The sequence below is a fragment of the Pseudophryne corroboree genome, chromosome 2 (assembly GCF_028390025.1).
Source record: "Pseudophryne corroboree isolate aPseCor3 chromosome 2, aPseCor3.hap2, whole genome shotgun sequence".
Lineage (NCBI taxonomy): Eukaryota > Metazoa > Chordata > Amphibia > Anura > Myobatrachidae > Pseudophryne > Pseudophryne corroboree.
In genome coordinates, this window is record NC_086445.1 from 382,054,295 (window position 1) to 382,082,190 (window position 27,896).

Sequence of the window (27,896 nt, forward strand, 5' to 3'; positions counted from 1 at the left end):
ATTAAGTGTTTGATTCTGGCTATGTTTCTCAGATGAATGAATGAGCATTTGATTGTGGCTGATATCTGATGTTAAAGTATCAAGTAACAATCCAGGACAATGCCAAGATTGTGCACATGATCAGTATTTTGTAATTCTGTACCCCCAAGCATAAGTCCAGTTGGTTGGCTATGCTGCAGTCTTGACCTTTGATGTCGAGGTCCTATCATAAGGACCTCTGTTTTATCAGGATTCAGTCTCAGCCAGCTGGGACTCATCCTCTCCTGGAGCTCAGCTAGACAGCCATTTAGGGTTGTTATTGGGTTCTCAGTGCCCGGAGCAAAGGACAAGTACAGTTGTGTATCATCTGCATAGCAGTGGTAGACCAGGCCATGGTGCCTAATTATTTCACCCAGTGGTAGCATGTATACTGCAAAAGCATGGGGGGATAGTATAGAACCTTGTTGGACACCACATGACAATGGCACTGATGGTGATGAGTATACTCCAGACAAAACTCTCTGGCAGTGTGTGCGCTTACTATTTATGTCCATGACTAATCGGTTTGTTACAAGTAATGTTTTTAATATGCCACATTCACAAGTTAATGCCTTCTTTCAAAGTTGGGTAACAAAGTTATTGGTGGATTTACCTTACTCTGTCTTTTGGAACTACCATATATGTTCCTTATCATAGGTCACAATTCTTGCAGGTTTAAAAGAAGATTTAAGATTTAATTTATTGTTATCTCGCTGTGATGCTCAGGTTGGGAATGTAAATATGATGGCACTCACTGTCATTGTTGACTTGATGTGCTCCCTCTACAACATACTGTAGCTTAAATTTAAACACAGTGGGAGGGTGTCTGAAAATTTGGTCCAGTCCACTGTCCTTGTTCTACTCTTGCCTTAACAGTTTGCCACAATCCTGAAATGTTACTGACCAATAAGCAGCATGGTTACGGACTTGATAACTTCAGAAACCATGGGGTCTATTTACTAAGACTTGGACGGATATAAAGCGGATGGAGATTAAGTCTCAGCCAATCAGCTCCTAACTGACATGTCACAGGCTGGGTTTGAAAAATGACAGTTAGGAGGTGATTGGCTGATACTTTATCTCCAGCAACTTTATCTCCGTCCAACGCTTGATAAATAGACCCCCATGTTTCAGATGAAATAATAACAGCACAGAACGTCATGCTGTGTAGGTGGCATAACAAATTAACTGGATCAAAGGTAGAGGCAACCACAAGAACAGTTACTTTACACCACATGATGGTGCCAACTATAAGGCGAATCTATAACAATGCTCTCAATTAAAAATACATGTTGGTGTCGTTTCCCTTTATTATTTATAAATTACTTTTAAAATTCCACGTTAAGGAATATTTCACCCCTCCCTCCCCTCAATGATAACAATATTTTTTTATTAGCTTTTGGTAATTACCCCGTGCTAGACTACTAGAAAACACATTTTTGAAAATAAAAAAAAAACCTTTTGAAAATAAAATATTTGAATGTGTAGTCAATGTACTGAGCCTTGGAGAGAGATAAAGTGGATAGATATAAAGTTCCAGCCAACTAGCTCCTAACTACTATTTTTCAAACACAATATGTAAGAGCTGAGGCTGGTACTTTATCTCTGTCCACTTTATGTCTTTCCAAGGCTTGGTACACAGACCCCTGTATATTTTAACTCAGTATACATAAAAATGGTCTTAAAACTTAAAATTTGTGAGTACAGTAAAATGTTGTTTATCCATTTCAGGACATGGAACATGTGACTGTGGAAAATGTCAGTGTGAGTCTGGCTGGTCTGGAGAGGCGTGTCAGTACCCATCTAGTTGTGACATGACACGAAAGCAAAGTAACGAGATGTGCAAGAATTCTCAAGGAGTCATTTGTTCAAATGCAGGTTTGCATCTCTTTTATACATGAAACACAAAAAATCTTTTAAATGTAACTTCTAGGTCACTGCAAACTTTTTTTTATGTGTTATTATCATTAAAAGGTTTTTCAAGACTAGTGCACAATGTACTTTTCAAAAAATGCCAAGCTACTATATAGGTCATTTCAGTGCATATTCTTCTGAAAAGAAATACAGATACAGTAATTTAATAAGAAAAGTAACCGTGGTGAGCGTTCTCTGGAACTGACAAACTCCAGCTGTGCATAATTTTATTTTATTTTTTTCATTCAAAAGATGCAGCAGGAACCTTTTTTCAAAATACATTATTGAAAAATTATATATGATATGTACAGGATCTAGAAAAATATGTAAAAGAAATAGACTAAATACTGTATATGTTAGTTTTTTTTATTATCAATATTATGCTACTGAATGTAGGATATATGTGTCCTGAATTATTATAAATGAATTTTGTTTTGTAATAACATCGATACCATACTTGGTCAGACTGCAAAACTAGAAGAATCAGTATTTCACAGAAAACTTGTTACCTTCAACTTAGACATTGTAAAACTGACAAATGCCTATGCAGGCTACCGAATTCTGAGATATTGAGCTATAAAACTGTTTTGTCAATTCTAATAATAATTATGCACTAGTTATTCAATCTGAGAGCACCACAAATTTTAATTTCATTATCAAATTAAATAAACCACAGACAATTTCTGTAAAAAAAAAAAGATTTAAAAAAAATCTTTGCTACATATCACCCATTTAATTTTAGCCATTTAATTTTATTATCAACAACTTGTATTGTATTGTATTGTAATGTGACTTTTTATTTTGCAGAGCTATTACATAATTAATTATAAGGGTTAAGCCACTGTTTTTCAACGTATTGGTGCTATAACACATTCATAAAATTACACTAGGTTCACGCCTTCCTACAGAAATGTGATAACATAAAAAAACCACACAAGGAGACATTTAAACTTTTCTTCTTTTGCATACTGTATAACACAAGTTGTGACTGGAAAATGCTGAGATTAGTATGCCTCACATAGAGAGTCAGGCAATTGTTGTCTTGGTCAACCCCATGTGGACCATCTACAGAATAATGAGAGAATATAAGTCAGTTGCCATTGAGTTTGAGAACTTGAAAAAGGTGACATTACATTAACTGTGAGGTGCAAGTCTGGAGCCTGCATCTTCAGATTAGGTCACTGTGGCAGATTCTAAGGTGGGAGCATTGCAAAAAGGCAAATAACTCTGTATCTGGAGGAAACCATGTTCTAGTTTCAGGTGGATGTAGCTGGCAGTGCCAACCTAAAATAAACTTGTCGCTAACTTACAAGATGTCAAAAGGCACAATGTTAGTTTATCCACAGTCTCTCTGCAGAACAAACTCAGAACTAGCTACCGGTAGTGGATCCAGAACAAAATGACATGTGGGATGGGCACTATGACAGGAGAATAGGGGGGAGGGGGTTATTTGTGTGCGCTTTTTAAAAAGTGGGTGTGGTCATGCAACAAGGGTTTGGTCTTGCAACAAGGGTCATGGCCTCAAAGGTAATGCCTTTTCTGAAAGATAGGGAGAGGGTGATGCCTTGGCGAGGCAGAGGGTAACTGAAGAGAGAAGGTGATAAGGAGATTGTGACACATGGTAGAGGCAGAGGGTGAGGCATAGGGTGATAGGGAGATATAGTGAGAGATGGAGAGACAGTGGGTAACAAGAGAGGGTGACAGTGAGAGGCAGTGGGTGAAGCCAGGGAATGGATTACAGGGAGGAGGAAGTGGGTGGCGCCAGAGGAAGGCAGTGGATGAGAGAGTAGAGCTAGTGTTTGGCAGATAGTAATGCTGGGGAGAGGCAGAGGGTAAGGCAATGGGTGACTGGGAGAGATAGTGGGAGATGGAGAGGCAGTTGGTGACAGGGAGAGGCAGAGGGTTACAGGGAGAGGCAGATGGTGACAGTGAGAGACAGTGGTTGATGCCAGGGAATGTGTGACAGGGGGAAGAAGTGGGTGATGGGGAGAGGCAGTCAATGACAGTGAGAGAGTGACAGAGAGGCTGTGGATGACATAGAGAAGGAGAGGTGATGCCTTAGAGAGGCAGAGGCTGATGGGGAGATAGTGATGCAGAGTAGACGCGGTGGGTGACAGAAATAGCAAGGCAATAGGTGACAGAAAGAGGCAGAGGGTAACAGTGACAGACAGTGGGTGATAGGTAAATAATGGGTGACTGCGGAGGCAGTATATGACATATGTGAGGTGGCTGTAGGCAGACATAAGTTCAGTTACTGTTGGGTCTAGGAGCTGGCCCCAACAGAGCAGCATGGCTGGCTTGTCTTGCTCAGTCTGGGAAAAAAACAGGACAAAGGAACCGCAGGCAGTGGCACTCCAGCTATCTACCCTGCCAAACTCATGACATCATCCAAGCAGCACCGCATCCCCCTCAGCACCCAGCCAGTACCAGCCATACAGGAAGCAGAGAGGAGCCAGGGAGAGATGAGGGGATGCCTCCCTGCCCTTACTCCATCTCCTATAGCTGGGATCTGGTCAGGATCCCAGCAATTGGGATCCCGGCTGTTGAAATACTGTACTTACGTCGGAATACCAGCACTACTCAAAATTCTGGTGCCAGTATCCCGACATTGATCACTATCCCAGTGGCAGGATCCCACCCGCCAGAATCCCGAATGATGCTTACATGCGCTGCCCCAGAGGAAAGCCGCGGGGTTGGGGTGGTTAGATTTAGGCTGCAGGGATAGGGATTCTAATATAAAAAACATACAAAATAAATATATATACACATACATACACACACACACACACACACACACACACACACACACACTTCTCTCTCCCACCTCACTCTCCCTGAAATTACCTATCACAGGCTGGCCGGAGCAGTAGCAGCCTGGTCCCGTGTGGCTCCGCCCCCTCCATTTTGTGTAGCTCCACCCCCTTTTCATGACCAAGATCTGGCACTGTCACAAGAGACGGGAGAATAAGTTGCAAGCTTCTATTAAAAAGTCTCTGCCAAAATGGCCGCCGCCTCAGAGGAGAGTTATTAAAGATACTAGAGGAGCCTCCTCTAGTATGTTTAATAACTGTCTCCTCTGAGGCGGCGGCCATTTTTGGAGGGACGTTAACAATAGAAGCTTGCAGCATCCTCTCCCCCTCCTTTGACAGTGCCAGAACTCAGTAATGAAAAGTGGGCGGAGCATCGTTGTGGGCGGATGGCGGCATGAGTTGCCCAGGCCCTCTCCTCTCTGTTAGAGAGGCCAGGCCCAGGACATCTGTGCCCGCAGCACCCCCCTGATGGCGGGCCTGGATGGGGGGGGGGGGGGTTAGGGATCAGAGGGTTAGTTAGTAAATTATTGTCTGCTAGTACTTTAAACATCGGGATGCTACTTTCGGTATTTTGACACCGGGCACAACCCACGGAACAGCGATGCTGCAGCATACTAATGATGACTCATTATATAGCTGCCGGCTTGGAGTCCCTTAATAACGGCAGGCCCCATTGAGGGCTGACAGGCTGACTGACAGCAAGCAGCCTCATACTGGCTGTGGGCGTGTTTAAAATAAAATTCTCCTAAATGATGTGGGGGTGATGTGGTGCCCTCCCCGAATTCACCTATGACTGGCTATCATCAGTGTACACTTTAGTGAACAATTGATAGATTATGTTTATTTTATTAGTGCTCACAGTGTTGTGTTTTTCAATGAGAGGATGACAAAGTTTTTGGTACACATAAAAGTAAATATAACTGCAGATGTATTTGTGTAGGTCTTTTAAAAAAACAAAACATGTACAGAACACGTTTTCCAACCTCACGCTTGGTCGAAGCTTGGACAGCTCAAATCAATCAATATTCTTGCAGGTTGAGAAACAGATGTAGAAACTCTAAAGGATGAACTGTGAAGCATCTGAAGTAGTTAATAATGGATTTAATCTAATCAACTGCCTATGGTAAATACAAATTAATTAGTGTCTTGATTGGAGTTCTGTTGATTGGTTAATGCGATAGCTTTTCTAAAAGCACACCCAATGAAGAGGACATATTATTATAATTATTATTATTATCCTTTATTTATATGGTGCCACGAGGGTTCTGCAGCACTTCACAAAATACAGAAACAGTATAAACAAAAACAAGAAAAAAGTGACTTACAGTACAGTATAAAACATTGCAGGATGGACAAGATTAATACATATTTCTGCATCAGTAGAATTGATTCTCAAATATGCAGCAGGGTGGCAGAACCCAAGAGTTAGGTGCCATTGTAGGCGGTGGGAAGGTGGTGATGGTATACGTGAGGGAAGAAAAAGCACAGGAGGGAAAAGAGCCCTGCTTGTGAGAGTTTACAGTCTATTATTATTGTTATTACATTTTATTCATAATGTACAGACATATTATTGGTGGGTAATGACACAAATTGCACACAGAGACTTAAAACAGAAGGGTAAAGATGTCCCTGCCCAAAAAAGCTTACAATCTAAGAGATGTGATCAACACTCAATACACAATAATGGCCTAATATCACCCCTACTATACTGCTAATTTTTTTTGACCCCTCAAAGAACCTAATGAACTTAAAATGGGAGGGTGATATGGTTCCGACTATCAATGATGAGGAATGGGCTAAAATTTAACTTAGCCTGTCTAAATGATTGATTTGCATTAAAGTAAGTGAAAATGCCTGACAAAAACAGTAATGTCATTGGTAACATGTACCTAAATGCTTCCACACCAATTTCCCAAATACTTTTTGTCTCTGCTGGAGGGCCTGTTGTTCTGATGGCATTCTGTCTCATGCATGGTGATCCTGCTATAAAATAAATTCCATCTGGACCGAACTACGCCATCTAATTTAAACTGTCACAAGTCACAAATCCCACATAAATCTCTCCTACTCACTATTACTGTGTGATATCCCAGGCACACAAAAACATACAGATGTGTCCTTATACTTCTAACATCCATATGCCATGCAGCTCTAACACATCCGTGCCTAGAAGCATCATAGCGTGTCACAGTATAATGCACTGAGACTCCGGAGAGTGTAATACTACTTTCTTTCCACCAGATGTCGCTTTTCCTAAACTACACTGCACATGCATCAAATAGCAAATGTATGTCATCTATCGGGTTCACTACGGCTGGCCGGCGGTCGGGCTCCCGGCGACCAGCATCCCGGCGCCGGGAGCCCGACCGCCGGCTTACCGACAGCGTGGCGAGCGCAAATGAGCCCCTTGCGGGCTCGCTGCGCTCGCCACGCTACGGGCACGGTGGCGCGCTACGCGCGCCACACTATTTTATTCTCCCTCTATGGGGGTCGTGGACCCCCATGAGGGAAAATAAGTGTCGGTATGCCGGCTGTCGGGCTCCCGGCGCCGGTATACTGAGCGCCGGGAGCCCGACCGCCGGCATACAGAAGACCACCCCATCTATCTGCTATTAATACTGTAGTATATGGATAATAAGCTAAACATCGTGTGTGTGTGTGTGTGTGTGTGTGTGTGTGTGTGTGTGTGTGTGTGTATATATATATATATACACACACACACAATATATATATATATATATATATCCTCGTAGAACAAACAGCGGCACTCAGGAGACTTTCTCAAAGATGATAAAGTGCAAAGATTTAATCCATGTTAAACATCAGGTGACCAACGTTTCGGGGCCGTGGCGCCCCTTCGTCAAGGTGATACAAGTGAAATATAAAAGTGACATACCTTATATGTGAGTGAAGACCCGCGAACGGGACACACGCCGTGGGAGGGGGGTGGGAACTGCATCCGTCCCTCACTCTTCCGGCAGTACCACTCCAAAAAAGAACGGCACTGGAGGCAATAAGTTCAGGAATAATGATGTGTATTAAAAGCGACAGCTGTTTCAGGGCAGTAGCCCTTTCCTCAAGCAGCAACAACACCAAATGCTGGACAAAACAAACAAACAAACAAACAACACTTACCCCACCTAAATACCCGCCGAGGCGCTCACCGCCGCATCCTCTCCACGCGTTCCTGCTTCCGGAAATGAAGCCGCCGGGTCACTTCCGGTGAGCGCGTCACCCGTTGTCATGGGGACCCGCTGCTTGCGGTTCACCACTTCACTGCTGCGTCTCACAGGGGGCCGGCTCTGATTCCTCCTCAGCCAGGGCACCCACGATTGGAGAGGGAGGGTGATGACCTAATGCACCTCCGCCTGTACAGAAACAATTAACAGTGCACATGAATAACACACAGCAGAAAGGATACAAACATATGTAACATTAAATACAAAATACAAAAGTGTGGTTATAAGCTAGGAAAAATTCAGATCCCAGACCCACAGGCAGGGAGCCTATTCTAGTCCCTACTCTGTCACCCAGGCAGCTCCCAATAGTGAGACAGCTTACACAAGCAGGGTGGTAGATACAATCAACATAACAGCCCTCATGTTAATAAAGCTTATAGATACTAAAGTGAGCTCATGAACACTACATGGGTCCAAAACACCAATACTCCTATGTTGGTATGAAAAAGCTTGGCTAAAGGCACGAGTGCCTAGCCAAATACATTCCAATTAATTTTATCGTTCAGGCCACGAGGCCAGAACGTATCCAATTTCAAGATCCAACGGGTCTCCTTTTCCAGTAGGACCCTGGCCCTATCCCCTCCCCTCATGGACAATGGTACATGTTCAATGCCAAAATATTTCAAAGAGCTTAAGGGGTGGCCCGCGGTCTTAAAATGCCGGGCCACTGGCTGATCTACAGGTTTACCTTCCAAGGTCAACTTGATGGCAGAGCGGTGTGCTGCCATGCGTTCATTAAACTTACGTGTAGTCTGCCCTATGTAGTACAAACCACATGGGCAAACTATAGCATACACCACAAACACAGTACTGCAGGTAATCACCTGTCTAATGGAAAATTTTAAATTCCTATGTGGGTGTTGGAATTCCCTACAGGATACCATATAGTTACACGTTGCACACTTGGGGCAACGGTAACACCCCGGGGACTTTCTTTGAACATTGGACACAGGAAGATTACCCATCCCAGTAATGTTGGGTCTAACAATTTTGTCGCGTAAATTAGCTCCTCGCCTGAATGCAGCAATAGGTTTAATATTTTTAAACGATGGCAGTTCCGGGTCCGACGCCACAATGGGCCACAAAGCTTGTGAAGCCCTGCGGATAATCGGACTCGCCGTTGAAAAATCGGTGGCCCAGGGAAGAATGTTGCTGGAATCTTTTTTTGCTGAATGTAACAGCTGATCCCTGGACATCTGCAACACTTGTTGTTTTTGTGACTGCAAAACCGAGTCTTCATACCCCCTTGCTAGAAACTTAAGGATCATGTCATCTAATAGGGCAGGGATCTTCTCTCTGTCACTTGTGATGCGGGCTACCCGCATCATCTGGGACAAGGACACTCCCTTTTTCAACGGCTTGGGGTGATGACTAGAGGCCATCAATAATGTATTCCTATCAGTAGGTTTGGAAAAAATTTCAGTAGAAATACCGCCCTCAGTAAGCATAATCTTAACGTCTAGAAAATTTGCCACCCTCTCATCACAAGTATACGTGAATTTAATAGGGGAGGGAAGGGTATTAATTTCTGACATCAACTTCTGGAAGGCTTCTTTCCCACCCCCCCATAATAGGAAAACATCATCAAAATACCTAGTATACAAAATGATATTGTCAGCCACAGCTTGATTGGTGAAAAACATTCTGTGTTCCTGAGCAAACATATAAATGTTAGCATACGAGGGTGCTACCGATGATCCCATCGTGCACCGTCGCAGCTGCAGGTAGAACTCACCATCAAACAAAAAATAATTTCTGCTTAAGGTGAGCTCTAACAGAGTGAGAAACAAACTGTGATTGAATGATGATGGAGCTAGGTTGTCCTCCAGGAAGTCCTGCATCGCACACATCCCCTCCTGATGTGGGATGGACGTGTATAAGCTGCAGACATCCAGGCAGCACATCAACGTGCCCGGAGGTAATGCCGGAAGTTCCTGCAGTTTCAGAATGAAAGAATTAGTGTCCTTCAGGAATGTTCTTTGTTCCAATAGTAATGGTTGCAGGATACTGTCCAGAAGCTGGGACACAGGCTGGTAAAGTCTCTAGCGGAGATGATCGGTCTCCCAGGGGGTTTAGTTTGATGCTTATGAAGCTTCGGAATTGTATAAAGTATAGGGCTCCTTGGATGTTGGACACATAACACCTTGTATACTTTGTCCGGTAACAAGCCTTGAGTTTTGGCTTTATCTAAGATGGTGAACAATTCCTGTTGATATTCCAACGTTGGATTCTTGGAAAGCTTACGATATACCCCCTGTTCAGCTAGTTGGCTTAGAGCTTCTTCCCTATAGTAATCTAAATCCATGATGACAATGGCCCCGCCCTTGTCGGCGGGCCGGATCACTATATCCTGATACGTTTGAAGATTCTTTAAAGCCTCTCTTTCGCTAAGGCACATATTCAATCTGATTTTAGCAGGAGCAGCTAGAAATCTATTGACCGAGTCATCCATAAGCCTACTGAAGGTCCTAATAGAGGAGTTAGAGGAGTCCGGATCGAACTTGGATCTGGAGACACGTTTCAGAAAGTTGTCAAACACAGAAGTTGCGACTGTCTGGGAGGGAGAATTTTGGAAGAATTCTTTAAGCCTAAGCTTCCTGGTGACATGATGAAGGTCTCGCGACCAATTAAAAGGGTCATGCGCATTGGTCGGTACAAAGCTGAGACCACGACTCAGAACCTGTGTTTCTATGGGCGTGATGGTTCTTCTGGACAAATTAAATATTAAGTGTAATTCTTGTTCTGGGCGGCTTTTCGGACCCCTTTTGTTCTGGCCACCCCTGCGGGTGGGAGTGCATCGGTCCGGCCATGACCGTCTTTTGTAGCCTGTCCTAAAGGGACACTGCCCGAGGCTTCTTCCGATTCAGAGAAAACGAAGTCGCTGTCGCTGCTGGACTTCGCACTCCTGGGACCTTGTTTCGTCCTCTGCCATGGTCTGCGTCTCTGTAAAGCTTGCGGTTTGTCCAAACCATCCATACCCGCCAACCACCTATAGACTTTGTTATCATCATAGTCCTGGTCTACAGTCATCTTTTTATTGCGCTTAAATTTAAGCAGATCTCGCCTATATTGGTCGCACTGGGTCTCCAATTTACGTATCCAATCTTGAGATTTATCAGATTCGAATACCTTCAAGTTCTTGTTGTGTGAGCTGTAATTCCCTATTGGCCTCCTCGATCACAAGGACCATAAGATCGAAGGCACATCTATTGAGGATTCCAATCCATTTTCTAACAAAATCTGGATTGTGGCGCCCAATGGTGGGCACATTGCGGATACGGAATCCTCTGGGGATTTTATGCTCTCTATAGTATTCGGTGAGTGAAATTCCATGCAGCAAAAAGTCTATCTCCCTGCGTTTGTATTTCATTAACTGGAACAGACAATCCTCAGCTTTCATCGCCGTATCCATGACAGGCAAGATTTCCTTGGACAGGATATTCTCAATCTGTTCCTGTGTAAAGCTGAACGTTTCTCCGGGTGCCATCATGCCCATGATGCTGCACCCTGGGACGTCCTGGGCCATGGTCACAGTATTTTCCATAGTCCCACACACAAATAGTCTCCTATGTGCTGTGTGATAATAATAAATGTCCCACCACACACAAAATAAGGAATCCAAACAGGGTTTGATGAATGATGATAGGTGCCTAACAACTGGTGCCTAGCACGGCACAAGAAATACAGACAAGGCAGTCGGCACTCACAGAGTTAAACACCACAACCAGCCTCCGTGCGACATTCAAAGTATCAATACACCACTCCAAAAAAAGAACGGCACTGGAGACAATAAGTTCAGGAATAATGATGTGTATTAAAAGCGACAGCTGTTTCAGGGCAGTAGCCCTTTCCTCAAGCAGCAACAACACCAAATGCTGGACAAAACAAACAAACAAACAACACTTACCCCACCTAAATACCCGCCGAGGCGCTCACCGCCGCATCCTCTCCACGCGTTCCTGCTTCCGGAAATGAAGCCGCCGGGTCACTTCTGGTGAGCGCGTCACCCGTTGTCATGGGGACCCGCTGCTTGCGGTTCACCACTTCACTGCTGCGTCTCACAGGGGGCCGGCTCTGCTTCCTCCTCAGCCAGGGCACCCACGATCGGAGAGGGAGGGTGATGACCTAATGCACCTTCCCCTGTACAGAAACAATTAAAAGTGCACATGAATAACACACAGCAGAAAGGATACAAACATATGTAACATTAAATACAAAATACAAAAGTGTGGTTATAAGCTAGGAAAAATTCAGATCCCAGACCCACAGGCAGGGAGCCTATTCTAGTCCCTACTCTGTCACCCAGGCAGCTCCCAATAGTGAGACAGCTTACACAAGCAGGGTGGTAGATACAATCGACATAACAGCCCTCATGTTAATAAAGCTTATAGATACTAAAGTGAGCTCATGAACACTACATGGGTCCAAAACACCAATACTCCTATGTTGGTATGAAAAAGCTTGGCTTAAGGCACGAGTGCCTAGCCAAACACACTCCAATTAATTTTATCGTTCAGGCCACGAGGCCAGAACGTATCCAATTTCAAGATCCAACGGGTCTCCTTTTCCAGTAGGACCCTGGCCCTATCCCCTCCCCTCATGGACAATGGTACATGTTCAATGCCAAAATATTTCAAAGAGCTTAAGGGGTGGCCCGCGGTCTTAAAATGCCGGGCCACTGGCTGATCTACAGGTTTACCTTCCAAGGTCAACTTGATGGCAGAGCGGTGTGCTGCCATGCGTTCACTAAACTTACGTGTAGTCTGCCCTATGTAGTACAAACCACATGGGCAAACTATAGCATACACCACAAACACAGTACTGCAGGTAATCACCTGTCTAATGGAAAATTTTAAATTCCTATGTGGGTGTTGGAATTCCCTACAGGATACCATATAGTTACACGTTGCACACTTGGGACAACGGTAACACCCCGGGGACTTTTTTTGAACATTAGACACAGGAAGATTACCCATCCCAGTAATGTTGGGTCTAACAATTTTGTCGCGTAAATTAGCTCCTCGCCTGAATGCAGCAAAAGGTTTAATATTTTTAAACGATGGCAGTTCCGGGTCCGACGCCACAATGGGCCACAAAGCTTGTGAAGCCCTGCGGATAATCGGACTCGCCGTTGAAAAATCGGTGGCCCAGGGAAGAATGTTGCTGGAATCTTTTTTGCTGAATGTAACAGCTGATCCCTGGACATCTGCAACACTTGTTGTTTTTGTGACTGCAGGATGGTAATCTTCCTGTGTCCAATGTTCAAAAAAAGTCCCCGGGGTGTTACCGTTGCCCCAAGTGTGCAACGTGTAACTATATGGTATCCTGTAGGGAATTCCAACACCCACATAGGAATTTAAAATTTTCCATTAGACAGGTGATTACCTGCAGTACTGTGTTTGTGGTGTATGCTATAGTTTGCCCATGTGGTTTGTACTACATAGGGCAGACTACACGTAAGTTTAATGAACGCATGGCAGCACACCGCTCTGCCATCAAGTTGACCATGGAAGGTAAACCTGTAGATCAGCCAGTGGCCCGGCATTTTAAGACCGCGGGCCACCCCTTAAGTTCTTTGAAATATTTTGGCATTGAACATGTACCATTGTCCATGAGGGGAGGGGATAGGGCCAGGGTCCTACTGGAAAAGGAGACCCGTTGGATCTTGAAATTGGATACGTTCTGGCCTCGTGGCCTGAACGATAAAATTAATTGGAATGTATTTGGCTAGGCACTCGTGCCTTTAGCCAAGCTTTTTCATACCAACATAGGAGTATTGGTGTTTTGGACCCATGTAGTGTTCATGAGCTAACTTTAGTATCTATAAGCTTTATTAACATGAGGGCTGTTATGTTGATTGTATCTACCAACCTGCTTGTGTAAGCTGTCTCACTATTGGGAGCTGCCTGGGTGACAGAGTAGGGACTAGAATAGGCTCCCTGCCTGTGGGTCTGGGATCTGAATTTTTCCTAGCTTATAACCACACTTTTGTATTTTGTATTTAATGTTACATATGTTTGTATCCTTTCTGCTGTGTGTTATTCATGTGCACTGTTAATTGTTTCTGTACAGGCGGAGGTGCATTAGGTCATCACCCTCCCTCTCCGATCGTGGGTGCCCTGGCTGAGGAGGAAGCAGAGCCGGCCCCCTGTGAGACGCAGCAGTGAAGTGGTGAACCGCAAGCAGCGGGTCCCCATGACAACGGGTGACGCGCTCACCGGAAGTGACCCGGCGGCTTCATTTCCGGAAGCAGGAATGCGTGGAGAGGATGCGGCGGTGAGCGCCTCGGCGGGTATTTAGGTGGGGTAAGTGTTGTTTGTTTGTTTGTTTTGTCCAGCATGTGGTGTTGTTGCTGCTTGAGGAAAGGGCTACTGCCCTGAAACAGCTGTCGCTTTTAATACACATCATTATTCCTGAACTTATTGCCTCCAGTGCCGTTCTTTTTTGGAGTGGTGTATTGATACTTTGAACGTCGCACGGAGGCTGGTTGTGGTGTTTAACTCTGTGAGTGCCTACTGCCTTGTCTGTATATATATATATTAGTGATGAGCGGGTTCGGATCCTCGGGATCCGACCCGCCCGAACTTCACCTTTTTTTTTACACGGGTCCGAGCGACTCGGATCCTCCCGCCTTGCTCGGTTAACCCGAGCGCGCCCGAACGTCATCATCCCGCTGTCGGATTCTCGCGAGACTCGGATTCTATATAAGGAGCCGCGCGTCGCCGCCATTTTCACACGTGCATTGAGATTGATAGGGAGAGGACGTGGCTGGCGTCCTCTCCGTTATAGTAGAACACAGAGTGACTTAGTTAGTTATAATTGTGGGGAGGATTGGGGACGGGGAGCAGCTGTTAGGGAGTACAGTGCAGGGTTTTGATTATACCACACCAGTGAGTTTAATCCTTTGTTTCTCTGCCTGAAAAAAACGCTCCACCATATCTGTGCTCACTCAGTGTGCTGCACTGCTGCATGATATATCTGTGCTGAGTGCACTGCTCTGCTCACACTGCCTAATTGTGGGGACTGGGGAGCAGTTATAGCAGGAGTACAGTGCACAGTTTTGCTGACAGTGACCACCAGTCCAGTATACGTTTGTCTGCCTGAAAAACACTCCTGTGTTTTTTTTCTTTTCTTCATACTAGTTTAGCAGTCTGCTGACAGTGTCCACCAGGTCCGTTATACAGTATATTATATATATAAGCAGCAGTACGGTAGGCCACGGCTGTACCTACCTCTGTGTCGTCAGTGCACTCGTCGTCCATAAGTAATATAATACTATACTATCCATCCATCTACATTGTATACCTGTGGTGTTTTTTTTTTCTTCATACTAGTTTAGCAGTCTGCTGACAGTGTCCACCAGGTCCGTTATACAGTATATTATATATATAAGCAGCAGTACGGTAAGCCACGGCTGTACCTACCTCTGTGTCGTCAGTGCACTCGTCGTCCATAAGTAATATAATACTATACTATCCATCCATCTACATTGTATACCTGTGGTGTTTTTTTTTCTTCATACTAGTTTAGCAGTCTGCTGACAGTGTCCACCAGGTCCGTTATACAGTATATTATATATATAAGCAGCAGTACGGTAGGCCACGGCTGTACCTACCTCTGTGTCGTCAGTGCACTCGTCGTCCATAAGTAATATAATACTATACTATCCATCCATCTACATTGTATACCTGTGGTGTTTTTTTTTTCTTCATACTAGTTTAGCAGTCTGCTGACAGTGTCCACCAGGTCCGTTATACAGTATATTATATATATAAGCAGCAGTACGGTAGGCCACGGCTGTACCTACCTATGTGTCGTCAGTGCACTCGTCGTCCATAAGTAATATAATACTATACTATCCATCCATCTACATTGTATACCTGTGGTGTTTTTTTTTTCTTTCTTCATACTAGTTTAGCAGTCTGCTGACAGTGTCCACCAGGTCCGTTATACAGTATATTATATATATAAGCAGCAGTACGGTAGGCCACGGCTGTACCTACCTCTGTGTCGTCAGTGCACTCGTCGTCCTTAAGTAATATAATACTATACTATCCATCCATCTACATTGTATACCTGTGGTGTGTTTTTTTTTTTTCATACTAGTTTAGCAGTCTGCTGACAGTGTCCACCAGGTCCGTTATACAGTATATTATATATATAAGCAGCAGTACGGTAGGCCACGGCTGTACCTACCTCTGTGTCGTCAGTGCACTCGTCATCCATAAGTAATATAATACTATACTATCCATCCATCTACATTGTATACCTGTGGTGTTTTTTTTTTCTTCATACCAGTTTAGCAGTCTGCTGACAGTGTCCACCAGGTCCGTTATACAGTATATTATATATATAAGCAGCAGTACGGTAGGCCACGGCTGTACCTACCTCTGTGTCGTCACTCGTCGTCCATAAGTATAAGTAATAATAGTATACTATCCACCCATCTACATTGTATACCTGTGGTGGCTTTTAGTTGTGCGCAAAATATGGAGAACAAAAATGTGGAGGTTAAAAAAATAGGGAAAGATCAAGATCCACTTCCACCTCGTGCTGAAGCTGCTGCCACTAGTCATGGCCGAGACGATGAAATGCCATCAACGTCGTCTGCCAAGGCCGATGCCCAATGTCATAGTACAGAGCATGTAAAATCCAAAACACAAAAGATCAGTAAAAAAATGACCCAAAAATCAAAATTAAAAGCATCTGAGGAGAAGCGTAAACTTGCCAATATGCCATTTACGACACGGAGTGGCAAGGAACGGCTGAGGCCCTGGCCTATGTTCATGGCTAGTAGTTCAGCTTCACATGAGGATGGAAGCACTCATCCTTTCGCTAGAAAAAAGAAAAGACTTGCGGCAAAAGCACAGCAAAGAATTGTGCGTTCTTCGAAATCACAAATCCCAAAGGAGAGTCCAATTGTGTCGGTTGCGATGCCTGACCTTCCCAACACTGGACGGGAAGAGCTTGCGCCTTCCACCATTTGCACGCCCCCTGCAAGTGTTGAAAGGCGCACCCGCAGTCCAGTTCCTAATAGTGAAATTGAAGATGTCAGTGTTGAAGTACACCAGGATGAGGATATGGGTGTTGCTGGCGCTGGGGAGGAAATTGACAAGGAAGATTCTGATGGTGAGGTGGTTTGTTTAAGTCAGGCACCCGGGGAGACACCTGTTGTCCGTGGGAGGAATATGGCCATTGACATGCCTGGTCAAAATACAAAAAAAATCAGCTCTTCAGTGTGGAATTATTTCAACAGAAATGCGGACAACTGGTGTCAAGCCGTGTGTTGCCTTTGTCAAGCTGTAATAAGTAGGGGTAAGGACGTTAACCACCTCGGAACATCCTCCCTTATACGTCACCTGCAGCGCATTCATAATAAGTCAGTGACAAGTTCAAAAACTTTGGGCGACAGCGGAAGCAGTCCACTGACCAATAAATCCCTTCCTCTTGTAACCAAGCTCGCGCAAACCACACCACCAACTCCCTCAGTGTCAATTTCCTCCTTACCCAGGAAAGCCAGTAGTCCTGCAGGCCATGTCACTGGCAAGTCTGACGAGTCCTCTCCTGCCTGGGATTCCTCCGATGCATTCTTGAGTGTAACGCCTACTGCTGCTGGCGCTGCTGTTGTTGCTGCTGGGAGTCGATCGTCATCCCAGAGGGGAAGTCGGAAGACCACTTGTACTACTTCCAGTAAGCAATTGACTGTCCAACAGTCCTTTGCGAGGAAGATGAAATATCACAGCAGTCATCCTGTTGCAAAGCGGATAACTGAGGCCTTGACAACTATGTTGGTGTTAGACGTGCGTCCAGTATCCGCCGTTAGTTCACGGGGAACTAGACAATTGCTTGAGGTAGTGTGCCCCCGTTACCAAATACCATCTAGGTTCCACTTCTCTAGGCAGGCGATACCGAGAATGTACACGGACGTCAGAAAAAGACTCACCAGTGTCCTAAAAAATGCAGTTGTACCCAATGTCCACTTAACCACAGACATGTGGACAAGTGGAGCAGGGCAGACTCAGGACTACATGACTGTGACAGCCCACTGGGTAGATGTATTGCCTCCCGCTGCAAGAACAGCAGCGGCAGCACCAGTAGCAGCATCTCGCAAGCGCCAACTCGTTCCTAGGCAGGCTACGCTTTGTATCACCGCTTTCCAGAATACGCACACAGCTGAAAACCTCTTACGGCAACTGAGGAAGATCATCGCAGAATGGCTTACCCCAATTGGACTCTCCTGGGGATTTGTGGCATCGGACAACGCCAGCAATATTGTGCGTGCATTACATCTGGGCAAATTCCAGCACGTCCCATGTTTTGCACATACCTTGAATTTGGTGGTGCAGAATCATTTAAAAAACGACAGGGGCGTGCAAGAGATGCTGTTGGTGGCCAGAAGAATTGCGGGCCACTTTCGGCGTACAGGCACTGCGTACAGAAGACTGGAGCACCACCAAAAACACCTGAACCTGCCCTACCATCATCTGAAGCAAGAGATGGTAATGAGGTGGAATTCAACCCTCTATATGCTTCAGAGGATGGAGGAGCAGCAAAAGGCCATTTAAGCCTATACATCTGGCCACGATATAGGCAAAGGAGGTGGAATGCACCTGTCTCAAGCGCAGTGGAGAATGATTTCAACGTTGTGCAAGGTTCTGCAACCTTTTGAACTTGCCACACGTGAAGTCAGTTCAGACACTGCCAGCCTGAGTCAGGTCATTCCCCTCATCAGGCTTTTGCAAAAGAAGCTGGAGGCATTGAAGGAGGAGCTAAAACAGAGCGATTCCGCTAGGCATGTGGGACTTGTGGATGGAGCCCTTCATTCGCTTAACCAGGATTCACGGGTGGTCAATCTGTTGAAATCAGAGCACTACATTTTGGCCACCGTGCTCGATCCTAGGTTTAAAACCTACGTTGGATCTCTCTTTCCGGCAGACACAAGTCTGCAGAGGTTCAAAGAACTGCTGGTGAGAAAATTGTCAAGTCAAGCGGAACGCGACCCGTCAACATCTCCTCCTTCGCATTCTCCCGCAACTGGGGGTGCGAGGAAAAGGCTCAGAATTCCGAGCCCACCCGCTGGCGGTGATGCAGGGCAGTCTGGAGCGACTGCTGATGCTGACATCTGGTCCGGACTGAAGGACCTGCCAACTATTACTGTCACTGCATATGATTCTCTCACCATTGAAAGAATGGTGGAGGATTATATGAGTGACCGCATCCAAGTAGGCACGTCAGACAGTCCGTACGTATACTGGCAGGAAAAAGAGGCAATTTGGAGGCCCTTGCACAAACTGGCTTTATTCTACCTAAGTTGCCCTCCCTCCAGTGTGTACTCCGAAAGAGTGTTTAGTGCCACCGCTCACCTTGTCAGCAATCGGCGTACGAGGTTACTTCCAGAAAATGTGGAGAAGATGATGTTAATTAAAATGAATTATAATCAATTCCTCCATGGAGACATTCACCAGCAGCAATTGCCTCCAGAAAGTACACGGGGACCTGAGATGGTGGATTCCAGTGGGGACAAATTAATAATCTGTGAGGAGGGGGATGTACACAGTGAAAGGGGTGATGAATCGGACGATGATGATGAGGTGGACATCTTGCCTCTGTAGAGCCAGTTTGTGCAAGGAGAGATTGATTGCTTCTTTTTTGGTGGGGGCCCAAACCAACCAGTCATTTCAGTCACAGTCGTGTGGCAGACCCTGTCGCTGAAATGATGGGTTCGTTAAAGTGTGCATGTCCTGTTTTTACAACATAAGGGTGGGTGGGAGGACCCAAGGACAATTCCATCTTGCACCTCTTTTTTCTTTCATTTTTCTTTGCGTCATGTGCTGTTTGGGGAGTATTTTTTGGAAGGGCCATCCTGCGTGACACTGCAGTGCCACTCCTAGATGGGCCAGGTGTTTGTGTCGGCCACTAGGGTCGCTTAGCTTAGTCGTCACACAGCTACCTCATTGCGCCTCTTTTTTTCTTTGCGTCATGTGCTGTTTGGGGAGTATTTTTTGGAAGGGCCATCCTGCGTGACACTGCAGTGCCACTCCTAGATGGGCCAGGTGTTTGTGTCGGCCACTAGGGTCGCTTAGCTTAGTCGTCACACAGCTACCTCATTGCGCCTCTTTTTTTCTTTGCGTCATGTGCTGTTTGGGGAGTATTTTTTGGAAGGGCCATCCTGCGTGACACTGCAGTGCCACTCCTAGATGGGCCAGGTGTTTGTGTCGGCCACTAGGGTCGCTTAGCTTAGTCGTCACACAGCTACCTCATTGCGCCTCTTTTTTTCTTTGCGTCATGTGCTGTTTGGGGAGTATTTTTTGGAAGGGCCATCCTGCGTGACACTGCAGTGCCACTCCTAGATGGGCCAGGTGTTTGTGTCGGCCACTAGGGTCGCTTAGCTTAGTCGTCACACAGCTACCTCATTGCGCCTCTTTTTTTCTTTGCGTCATGTGCTGTTTGGGGAGTATTTTTTGGAAGGGCCATCCTGCGTGACACTGCAGTGCCACTCCTAGATGGGCCAGGTGTTTGTGTCGGCCACTTGGGTCGCTTAGCTTAGTCACACAGCGACCTTGGTGCGCCTCTTTTTTTCTTTGCATCATGTGCTGTTTGGGGACTATTTTTTTGAAGTGCCATCCTGCCTGACACTGCAGTGCCACTCCTAGATGGGCCAGGTGTTTGTGTCGGCCACTTGTGTCGCTTAGCTTAGCCATCCAGCGACGTCGGTGCAAATTTTAGGACTAAAAATAATATTGTGAGGTGTGAGGTGTTCAGAATAGACTGAAAATGAGTGGAAATTATGGTTATTGAGGTTAATAATACTATGGGATCAAAATGACCCCCAAATTCTATGATTTAAGCTGTTTTTGAGGGTTTTTTGTAAAAAACACCGGAATCCAAAACACACCCGAATCCGATAAAAAAAATTCGGTGAGGTTTTGCCAAAACGCGTTCGAACCCAAAACACTGCCACGGAACCGAACCCAAAACCAAAACACAAAACCCGAAAAATTTCAGGTGCACATCACTAATATATATACACATAACAGATGGATGACTTTTATGAGTGACACATTTCTGTGATGCCGAGGTCTGAGCATGGCACATCATATACCAAATTAAAGGCCTTGATCCATAGATTTGCAAAAAATATTGTAATTATATGCTTCGTTATGTGGAAAAACATCTACCTGCTATTTACAATGCATCACCATTGTGCTCAGGAAAATGTGAGATCCATACTTCTGCACACAAGTAGGGATCTCGTTGGAGCTAGCGTAATTATCACAGGGCACACTGCGGTGTTCTTTCACATTTTTTTTAGTAAATTCGTCCCAGATCGCATTTCACATTATAAGTATGGTAAATGCAATCTGATTACTAAAAAAAAAAAGTGAATTAAAGGGTTGGAGCAGTTTTTCATGAAAACTGCTCCAAAAGCCCTATAATACATTTAAGTGATACTAAAATAATGTGAAAACACCCTTTACCACATTTTTTTTATAATAATGTTAATAAATAGGCCCCTAAGACACACAAATATAAAATACATCAGAATTAGCATAGAACAAACAAAAAAGTAAAATAGAAGTAAACCCAAAGTTAATATTATTAAATGAATATGTTGCATACAGCAAAGTGGGCAATACAAGTAGTCATGTTGGGAGAGTGAAAACTACTGCAGTAAAAGCAGTTTACCAGATTTATCAAATATCAGGGAGGGTTAGGAAAAACAGAGAGGTAGGGGAATAGGGAGGCAGGGGATGGTAAGACACAATAGGAAAGTAAGGGATATGTGGTTAGTAGGGAGCTAAACAATACCCTGTTAGAGGGGATGTACAGTAGGATTGCAGCTCCAGACATCAGGCAGGTACGGCATCCTGGATGTCCAATGGTTAAGGCTTTATCTGCAGCAACAAGGGGTCAGGCAAAAATGGTCCTGGAGAAGAGTAATGCAGAAGCCAAATGCCGGAAATGTCATTAAAAAACAATATACATGTATGGTTTTAGTTTTATCTGTTTCTCTATTTTTAATGTTTCCTCTTGAATTATGTAGGCAGCTTTAAAAATGTTAAATCATAATGCTGGGTCTTCTTCAGGCTTATTAATACCAACCATACTGGGCCGATGCAGAGGTGGACATGATTGCAATAGAAGCAGCTGTTGGAAGACAGGGAGCGATAATATGCAAATGCTAAAGTCAGCCTTCCCCTTGTGCACCAATGTGCGATGGAGAGTACAAGCAATGAAACAGTGTCGGTGGACAGTGCAACTGTTTCTGTGGTTCTGAAGACTGCATCATGGGCTCACCTTCAAGACGTGATAGCCTATGGCCTGTTTCCTTTTTCTATCCCTCTAATCATGGCCTCTGTGGCTGTAGATCTGCATTTGGGAATGCAGTTGGGTTCACTGACATGCCCATGATACTCCCATAACATGCCCATGAGATGCCCTTTTTTTGCGCACACCTCAGGCCACCTCCCATTCACCGTCCATGGACGCCCATGGTTATGTGCCATCAGCTCTATGGCAAGTGACTACATACGCCCTCTGTGTACACTCTTTGTAACACATGCACTTTTGGGGTTCTCTGGAATTTTAAACATGCGCAGTAGCAAATAATCGCTCGACTGTACAAACATTGGCACTGTGTCTATCTCTCTATATCAGGCACACTATTACGTTTATCAGTATTTGCCCACATTACATTATTTTTGTTTGTATTTCTTTCCAAATGGTGTCAGAACTTTGCATGTGAATACACTGTGAAAACTTTAATCATGAAAAATTAGGGGTATATATATTATTGTGCATTATGGGGGAAGCGGTATAAGAGCACTAGGCTGATGTGCAGTGGGCTGTGACAGGGATCGCCGGAGGGGGGGGAGCTTTTACTCCCCTACTCCGGCACCTGAAATGTTAACACATCTCTTTGCCACTGCTTCCTGTTTCACCTCGGTAAAGAGGCCAACGACATTCCCAGTCGACCCTGCTGCAGGACCCACTGGGGATGTCATTAGTGACCCGTAGGGGGCATGCATATCATGGGTACACACTAGATGATGTACCCGATGCTCTGATCCATGGGATTCCCCGACATATGTATCATCTAGTGTGTACCCAGCTTAAATCTCTCACACACCCCCTACCCCACTATATCACTGGTTGCACCCCTACCCCCTCACTATAACACCAGTTGCACACGCTCTCCCACTATTTCACCAGTTACAACCCCCCTCACTATAACACCAGTTGCACATGATCTCCCACTATTTCACTGGTCGCACCCCCCCCTCACTATAACACCAGTTGCACACGCTCTCCCACTATTTCACCAGTTACACCCCCCTTCACTATAACACCAGTTGCACACGTTCTCCCACTATTTCACCGGTCGCACCCCCCCCCTCACTATAACACCAGTTGCACACGCTCTCCCACTATTTCACCAGTTACACCCCCCCTCACTATAACACCAGTTGCACACGTTCTCCCACTATTTCACCGGTCGCACCCCCCCCTCACTATAACACCAGTTGCACACGCTCTCCCACTATTTCACCAGTTACACCCCCCCTTACTATAACACCAGTTGCACACGTTCTCCCACTATTTCACCGGTCGCACCCCCCCCCCTCACTATAACACCAGTTGCACACGATCTCCCACTATTTCACTGGTCGCATCCCCCCTCACTATAACACCAGTTGCACACGCTCTCCCACTATTTCACTAGTCGCACCCCCCCCTCCCCCCACTGTATCACCGGTCGCACACTCTCTCCTACTATATCACCAGTCGCACCTCCCCCACTAAATGCTCATTTAAAATCTGACAGGATGGTTTTGCCAAGATGCACAGTTACTTGCTCTTTCTTGCTTTACTACCTCCTGAAAATCAGGCCCAGAATCTTCTGTTTAAACATACACTATAGCCATATACACAACAAAGAAACATCTATAATTTAACCCCAACTTTTAAGCATTGAAACTGTAATTTTGGATAATTACTACATTTAGGGGGTCATTCCGAGTTGTTCGCTCGGTAAATTTCATCGCATCGCAGCGATTTTCCGCTTAGTGCGCATGCGCAATGTTCACACTGCGACTGCGCCAAGTAAATTTGCTATGCACTTAGGAATTTTACTCACGGCTTTTTCTCCGTCCAGGCGATCGTAATGTGATTGACAGGAAGTGGGTGTTTCTGGGCGGAAACAGGCCGTTTTATGGGCGTGTGGGAAAAAACGCTACAGTTTCTGGGAAAAACGCAGGAGTGGCTGGAGAAACGGAGGAGTGTCTGGGCGAACGCTGGGTGTGTTTGTGACGTCAAACCAGGAACGACAAGCACTGAACTGATCGCAGATGCCGAGTAAGTCTGGAGCTACTCAGAAACTGCACAGAGATGTCTTTTCGCAATATTGCGAATCTTTCGTTCGCAATTTTACTATGCTAAGATTCACTCCCAGTAGGCGTATTCTTAGCGTGTGCAAAGCTGCTAAAAACGGCTTGCGAGCGAACAACTCGGAATGACCCCCTTAGTTATGAAGTATCGAACAGCTCTAATTCAAGGTATTTTTGCTAGAGATATTTTTGTTTTATTTATCAAAGGCTACAGTACCACCAACAATAATTATTATCTCAGACAATAGCTTCCCCAGCTCGTTATCACCTATCTAACATGGATAGCAGCAGCTTCTGATCATTATCATTACCTCAGAATAGGGAGAACAATAAATCATTATTTTCCTTTTGAAATACAAATTGCATTTGTTTTTCTATTACTTTTTTTTTTACAATTTATTTTTTTCAAATATAGCATCTAAAACCGTAAAATCAAGAGTCTGATCATCCAGGTCATGTAGTTGCGTAACCCAGCAAAGGAACCTGCCAGCCAGTACCGGGGAGCTAGGAATTGCTTGGCTGCCTCAGCAAGCATTATTTTTTCTAAATTCCGCAAATAAGAATTTCAATTGCTGCAACGCTAGTTCTTGCATGTTTTATGTAATGGGCAGTGGAAGAACTTGTGAGTGATGGGACCAGGTGAAAAAATATGCTCTGAGCCTCCCATCCTCCTCCATATGGGGAGAGGCAGTGGGTGACTGGGGAGAATCAGTGGGTGACAGCAGCAGAGGTTGTGTGTGATGGAGGGAGGCAGAGGGTGGTTGATGGTGACTAGGGAGTTAGTGGGTGAAAGAGAGCTAGATAGTGGCAGGGAGAGGCAGTTGGGTGGCAGGGGAGAGGAAGATAGGGAGAGGAAGCAGGTGACTGGAAAGTCAGTGGGTGACAGGGAGATACAGAGGGTGACAGGGAGAGGCAGATAGGGAGAAGTAGAGGGTGATGGCGAGAGGCAGAAGGTGGCAGGTGGTGACTGGTGAGTTAATGGGTGACGGAGAGATAGAGGGTGACAGGGAGAAGGTGGCAGGGAGAGGCAGTGGCTGACTGAGGAATCAGTGGGTGAGAGGAATAGGCAGATGAATGACAGCAGAGGGCAGAGGATGACAGCAAGAGAGGCTGTGATTGACAGCGATACAGTTGTGGGTGGCAGAGAGGCAGGTAGTGACAGGTAGAGGTGGCTGGGAGAGGTACAGAGTGAAAGGAAGAGGCAGTGGGCGACAGAGGGAAGGAAGAGGGTGAGTGGGGAGAGGCATAAAGTGACAAGGGAAGGCATAGGGTGACCGTGGAGATGTTGGTGATTGGAGGAAACGTAGGTTGACAAGGGAAGGCATAGTGTGACTGGGAAGGGGTAGAGGGTGACAGGGAGAGATAGAGGGTGACCAGGGACAGGCAGTTGGTGTCCGGGAAGAGGCAGTGGATGACCGGGGAGAGGCAGTGGGCGACTGGGGATAGGCAGTGGACGACTAGTGATAGGCAGTGGGTGACTGAGGAGAGGCTGTGGGTGACAAAAACAGTGATTGTTTGAAGTTGGGTGTCATTATGAGGTTAGCGGGAAGGAAAGCGGGGTGGGAGTGTTAAAGTGTGGGCTCTGGAGGAGCGGTGGACCTTATGTCTGTGGTGGCATCATGTCTCAGGGGCCCCTGGGGGACAACTTTACCTTCACAAATGGGATTGGAGTCTAAGGGGGGCAGCAGCATGTCTGTTCATCAGCAGCCTCGGTCACACACTGTGTGTGTTGCTGGTGTGTCAGATTGAGAACTGGAATACAGCATGCTTTGGCTGGGGACAGTGTGGGACTCCCTCCCGGGCAGTACTGGCAGAGCAGTTGCAGGATGATTTACTTACTTCTGGGGCCACTTCACATCAGCGTGGCTTTGCTAGTTCAGTCATCTGTGAGATGGACTGGCTCTGCAGGCAAGGGCAGGACTGTTCCTTCTATCTGCCTGGTCGCTATTGTCATCTCCCCAGCACCACATCCTCCTGAGCACTCATCAAGTCCGTGTCACTCATGAATAAGAGAGGAAGAGCTGGGAAGGATTGACAGTGGAAGCCCTCGTTGCCCTCCTCCTGACCTCTGCTTGTCCGTAATGCGTCCCCATACCTCTTAGATCACAAATTAACTAATTATGTTTAATAGCGGCGGGCCCCGGGGCAATGTACCAGCTAAACCGCCGCTAGTTCCCCACTGGTAACAACCCCATTCATTCTTAGGGGACTGAGAGGGCTGCCTAACATTCAGCAAACTCCTACCCCCGATGATGAATAGGCCCCCTAGGCTTAGTATGTTTTAGAATTGCTGTTGAACATTCACTGTTAATATTTGTTGTGCATCAACAGGACATAAAGCACACACACGCATCCACAGCAACATGCCATAACCTACCAATACCTTACACTTCTTCATCATCAGCCTATAGAAATAAGTAATCAGATCTATGGGAATAGCGGGGGAAAAATATGAAAGCAATACATTTCACGTTCTTCATTGCATGTTAATATATATCAATAGCAAAATGTGACGTTTCCTATAGTATAGAACTGTAAGTCTCTGTTTACTTTTTGCAGGCACCTGTCATTGTGGAAGATGTATATGTATGAACACAGAAAACAGTGGACTGGTTTATGGAAAATATTGTGAATGTGATGACAGGGAATGTATTGATGATGAAAATGGAGAGATATGTGGAGGTATGTACTATGGTGCTAATGGATATATGATTCAGAACACATATATATATCCTTACACAAAAGTGAAGCGCTATTGCAAAGCACAGACCAGAGGACCTTCTTTCTCTTTTTTGGATAAGACACGTTTTAGGTTCTCTATGGTCATCATGAATACTAAACTGGAGAAGATAGATTGAAACCAATTACATTTATGTGAAAGAATCCCCTTGGAATTAAAAAATGTGAGCCCATGTCAATGCAGCGTACACTGTGCTGTATCTGCTCTCCTATGCACTCTGGCCAGGCAAAGTTCAGATATGTAAAAGTAATTACATTTGCCTCTCTGGTGTCCTCCTAAATGAAGCATACCACCCAAATTAACGGAGTGGATGGGTGGGGTGGCCATGGTATGCTGTAGACATAACTATGACATAGTGGGAATGCCCCCCCCCCCTTCCCAAATCGGCAATGCCTCCCAATATCAGGATGGATGTTAAAAGGTATGGAATTGTTTTGGCAAAGTAAATCATCTACAAGTGGTTGGGGCAGATGTATCAAACCGTCTGAAGAAGTCAAGTGGAGAAGTTGCCCATAACAGCCAAATGACTTCTATTTAACATTTATCAAGTACATTCTATAAAATGATAGCGAGAAACTGATTTTTTGTACATTTCCTCTTTAAAAGGTTTGATTCAACTCTCCCTTTATCGGCTGTGCGACCTCACTTATAACATACTGTACTGTAGTAATTGCCAGAGATCCAACCATTGAAATTCATGCATTTATACACTGTGATTTAGGCCTAAAGGGGGTCATTCCGAGTTGATCGTAGCTGTGCTAAATTTAGCACAGCTACGATCATCTTC

General features: G+C 45.3%; 1 protein-coding gene across 2 annotated transcripts in view; it reads left to right on the forward strand.

The window, feature by feature from the left end:
• Positions 1–27,896, forward strand: part of ITGBL1 (integrin subunit beta like 1) — an 821,186-nt gene that overhangs the window by 231,902 nt on the left and 561,388 nt on the right. For both annotated transcript variants that reach the window (XM_063953248.1, XM_063953247.1), the window contains exons 3-4: positions 1,750–1,896; positions 26,929–27,051. In XM_063953248.1, the coding sequence (XP_063809318.1) occupies positions 1,750–1,896; positions 26,929–27,051 (270 nt within the window). The remainder of the gene's footprint in view (positions 1–1,749; positions 1,897–26,928; positions 27,052–27,896) is intronic.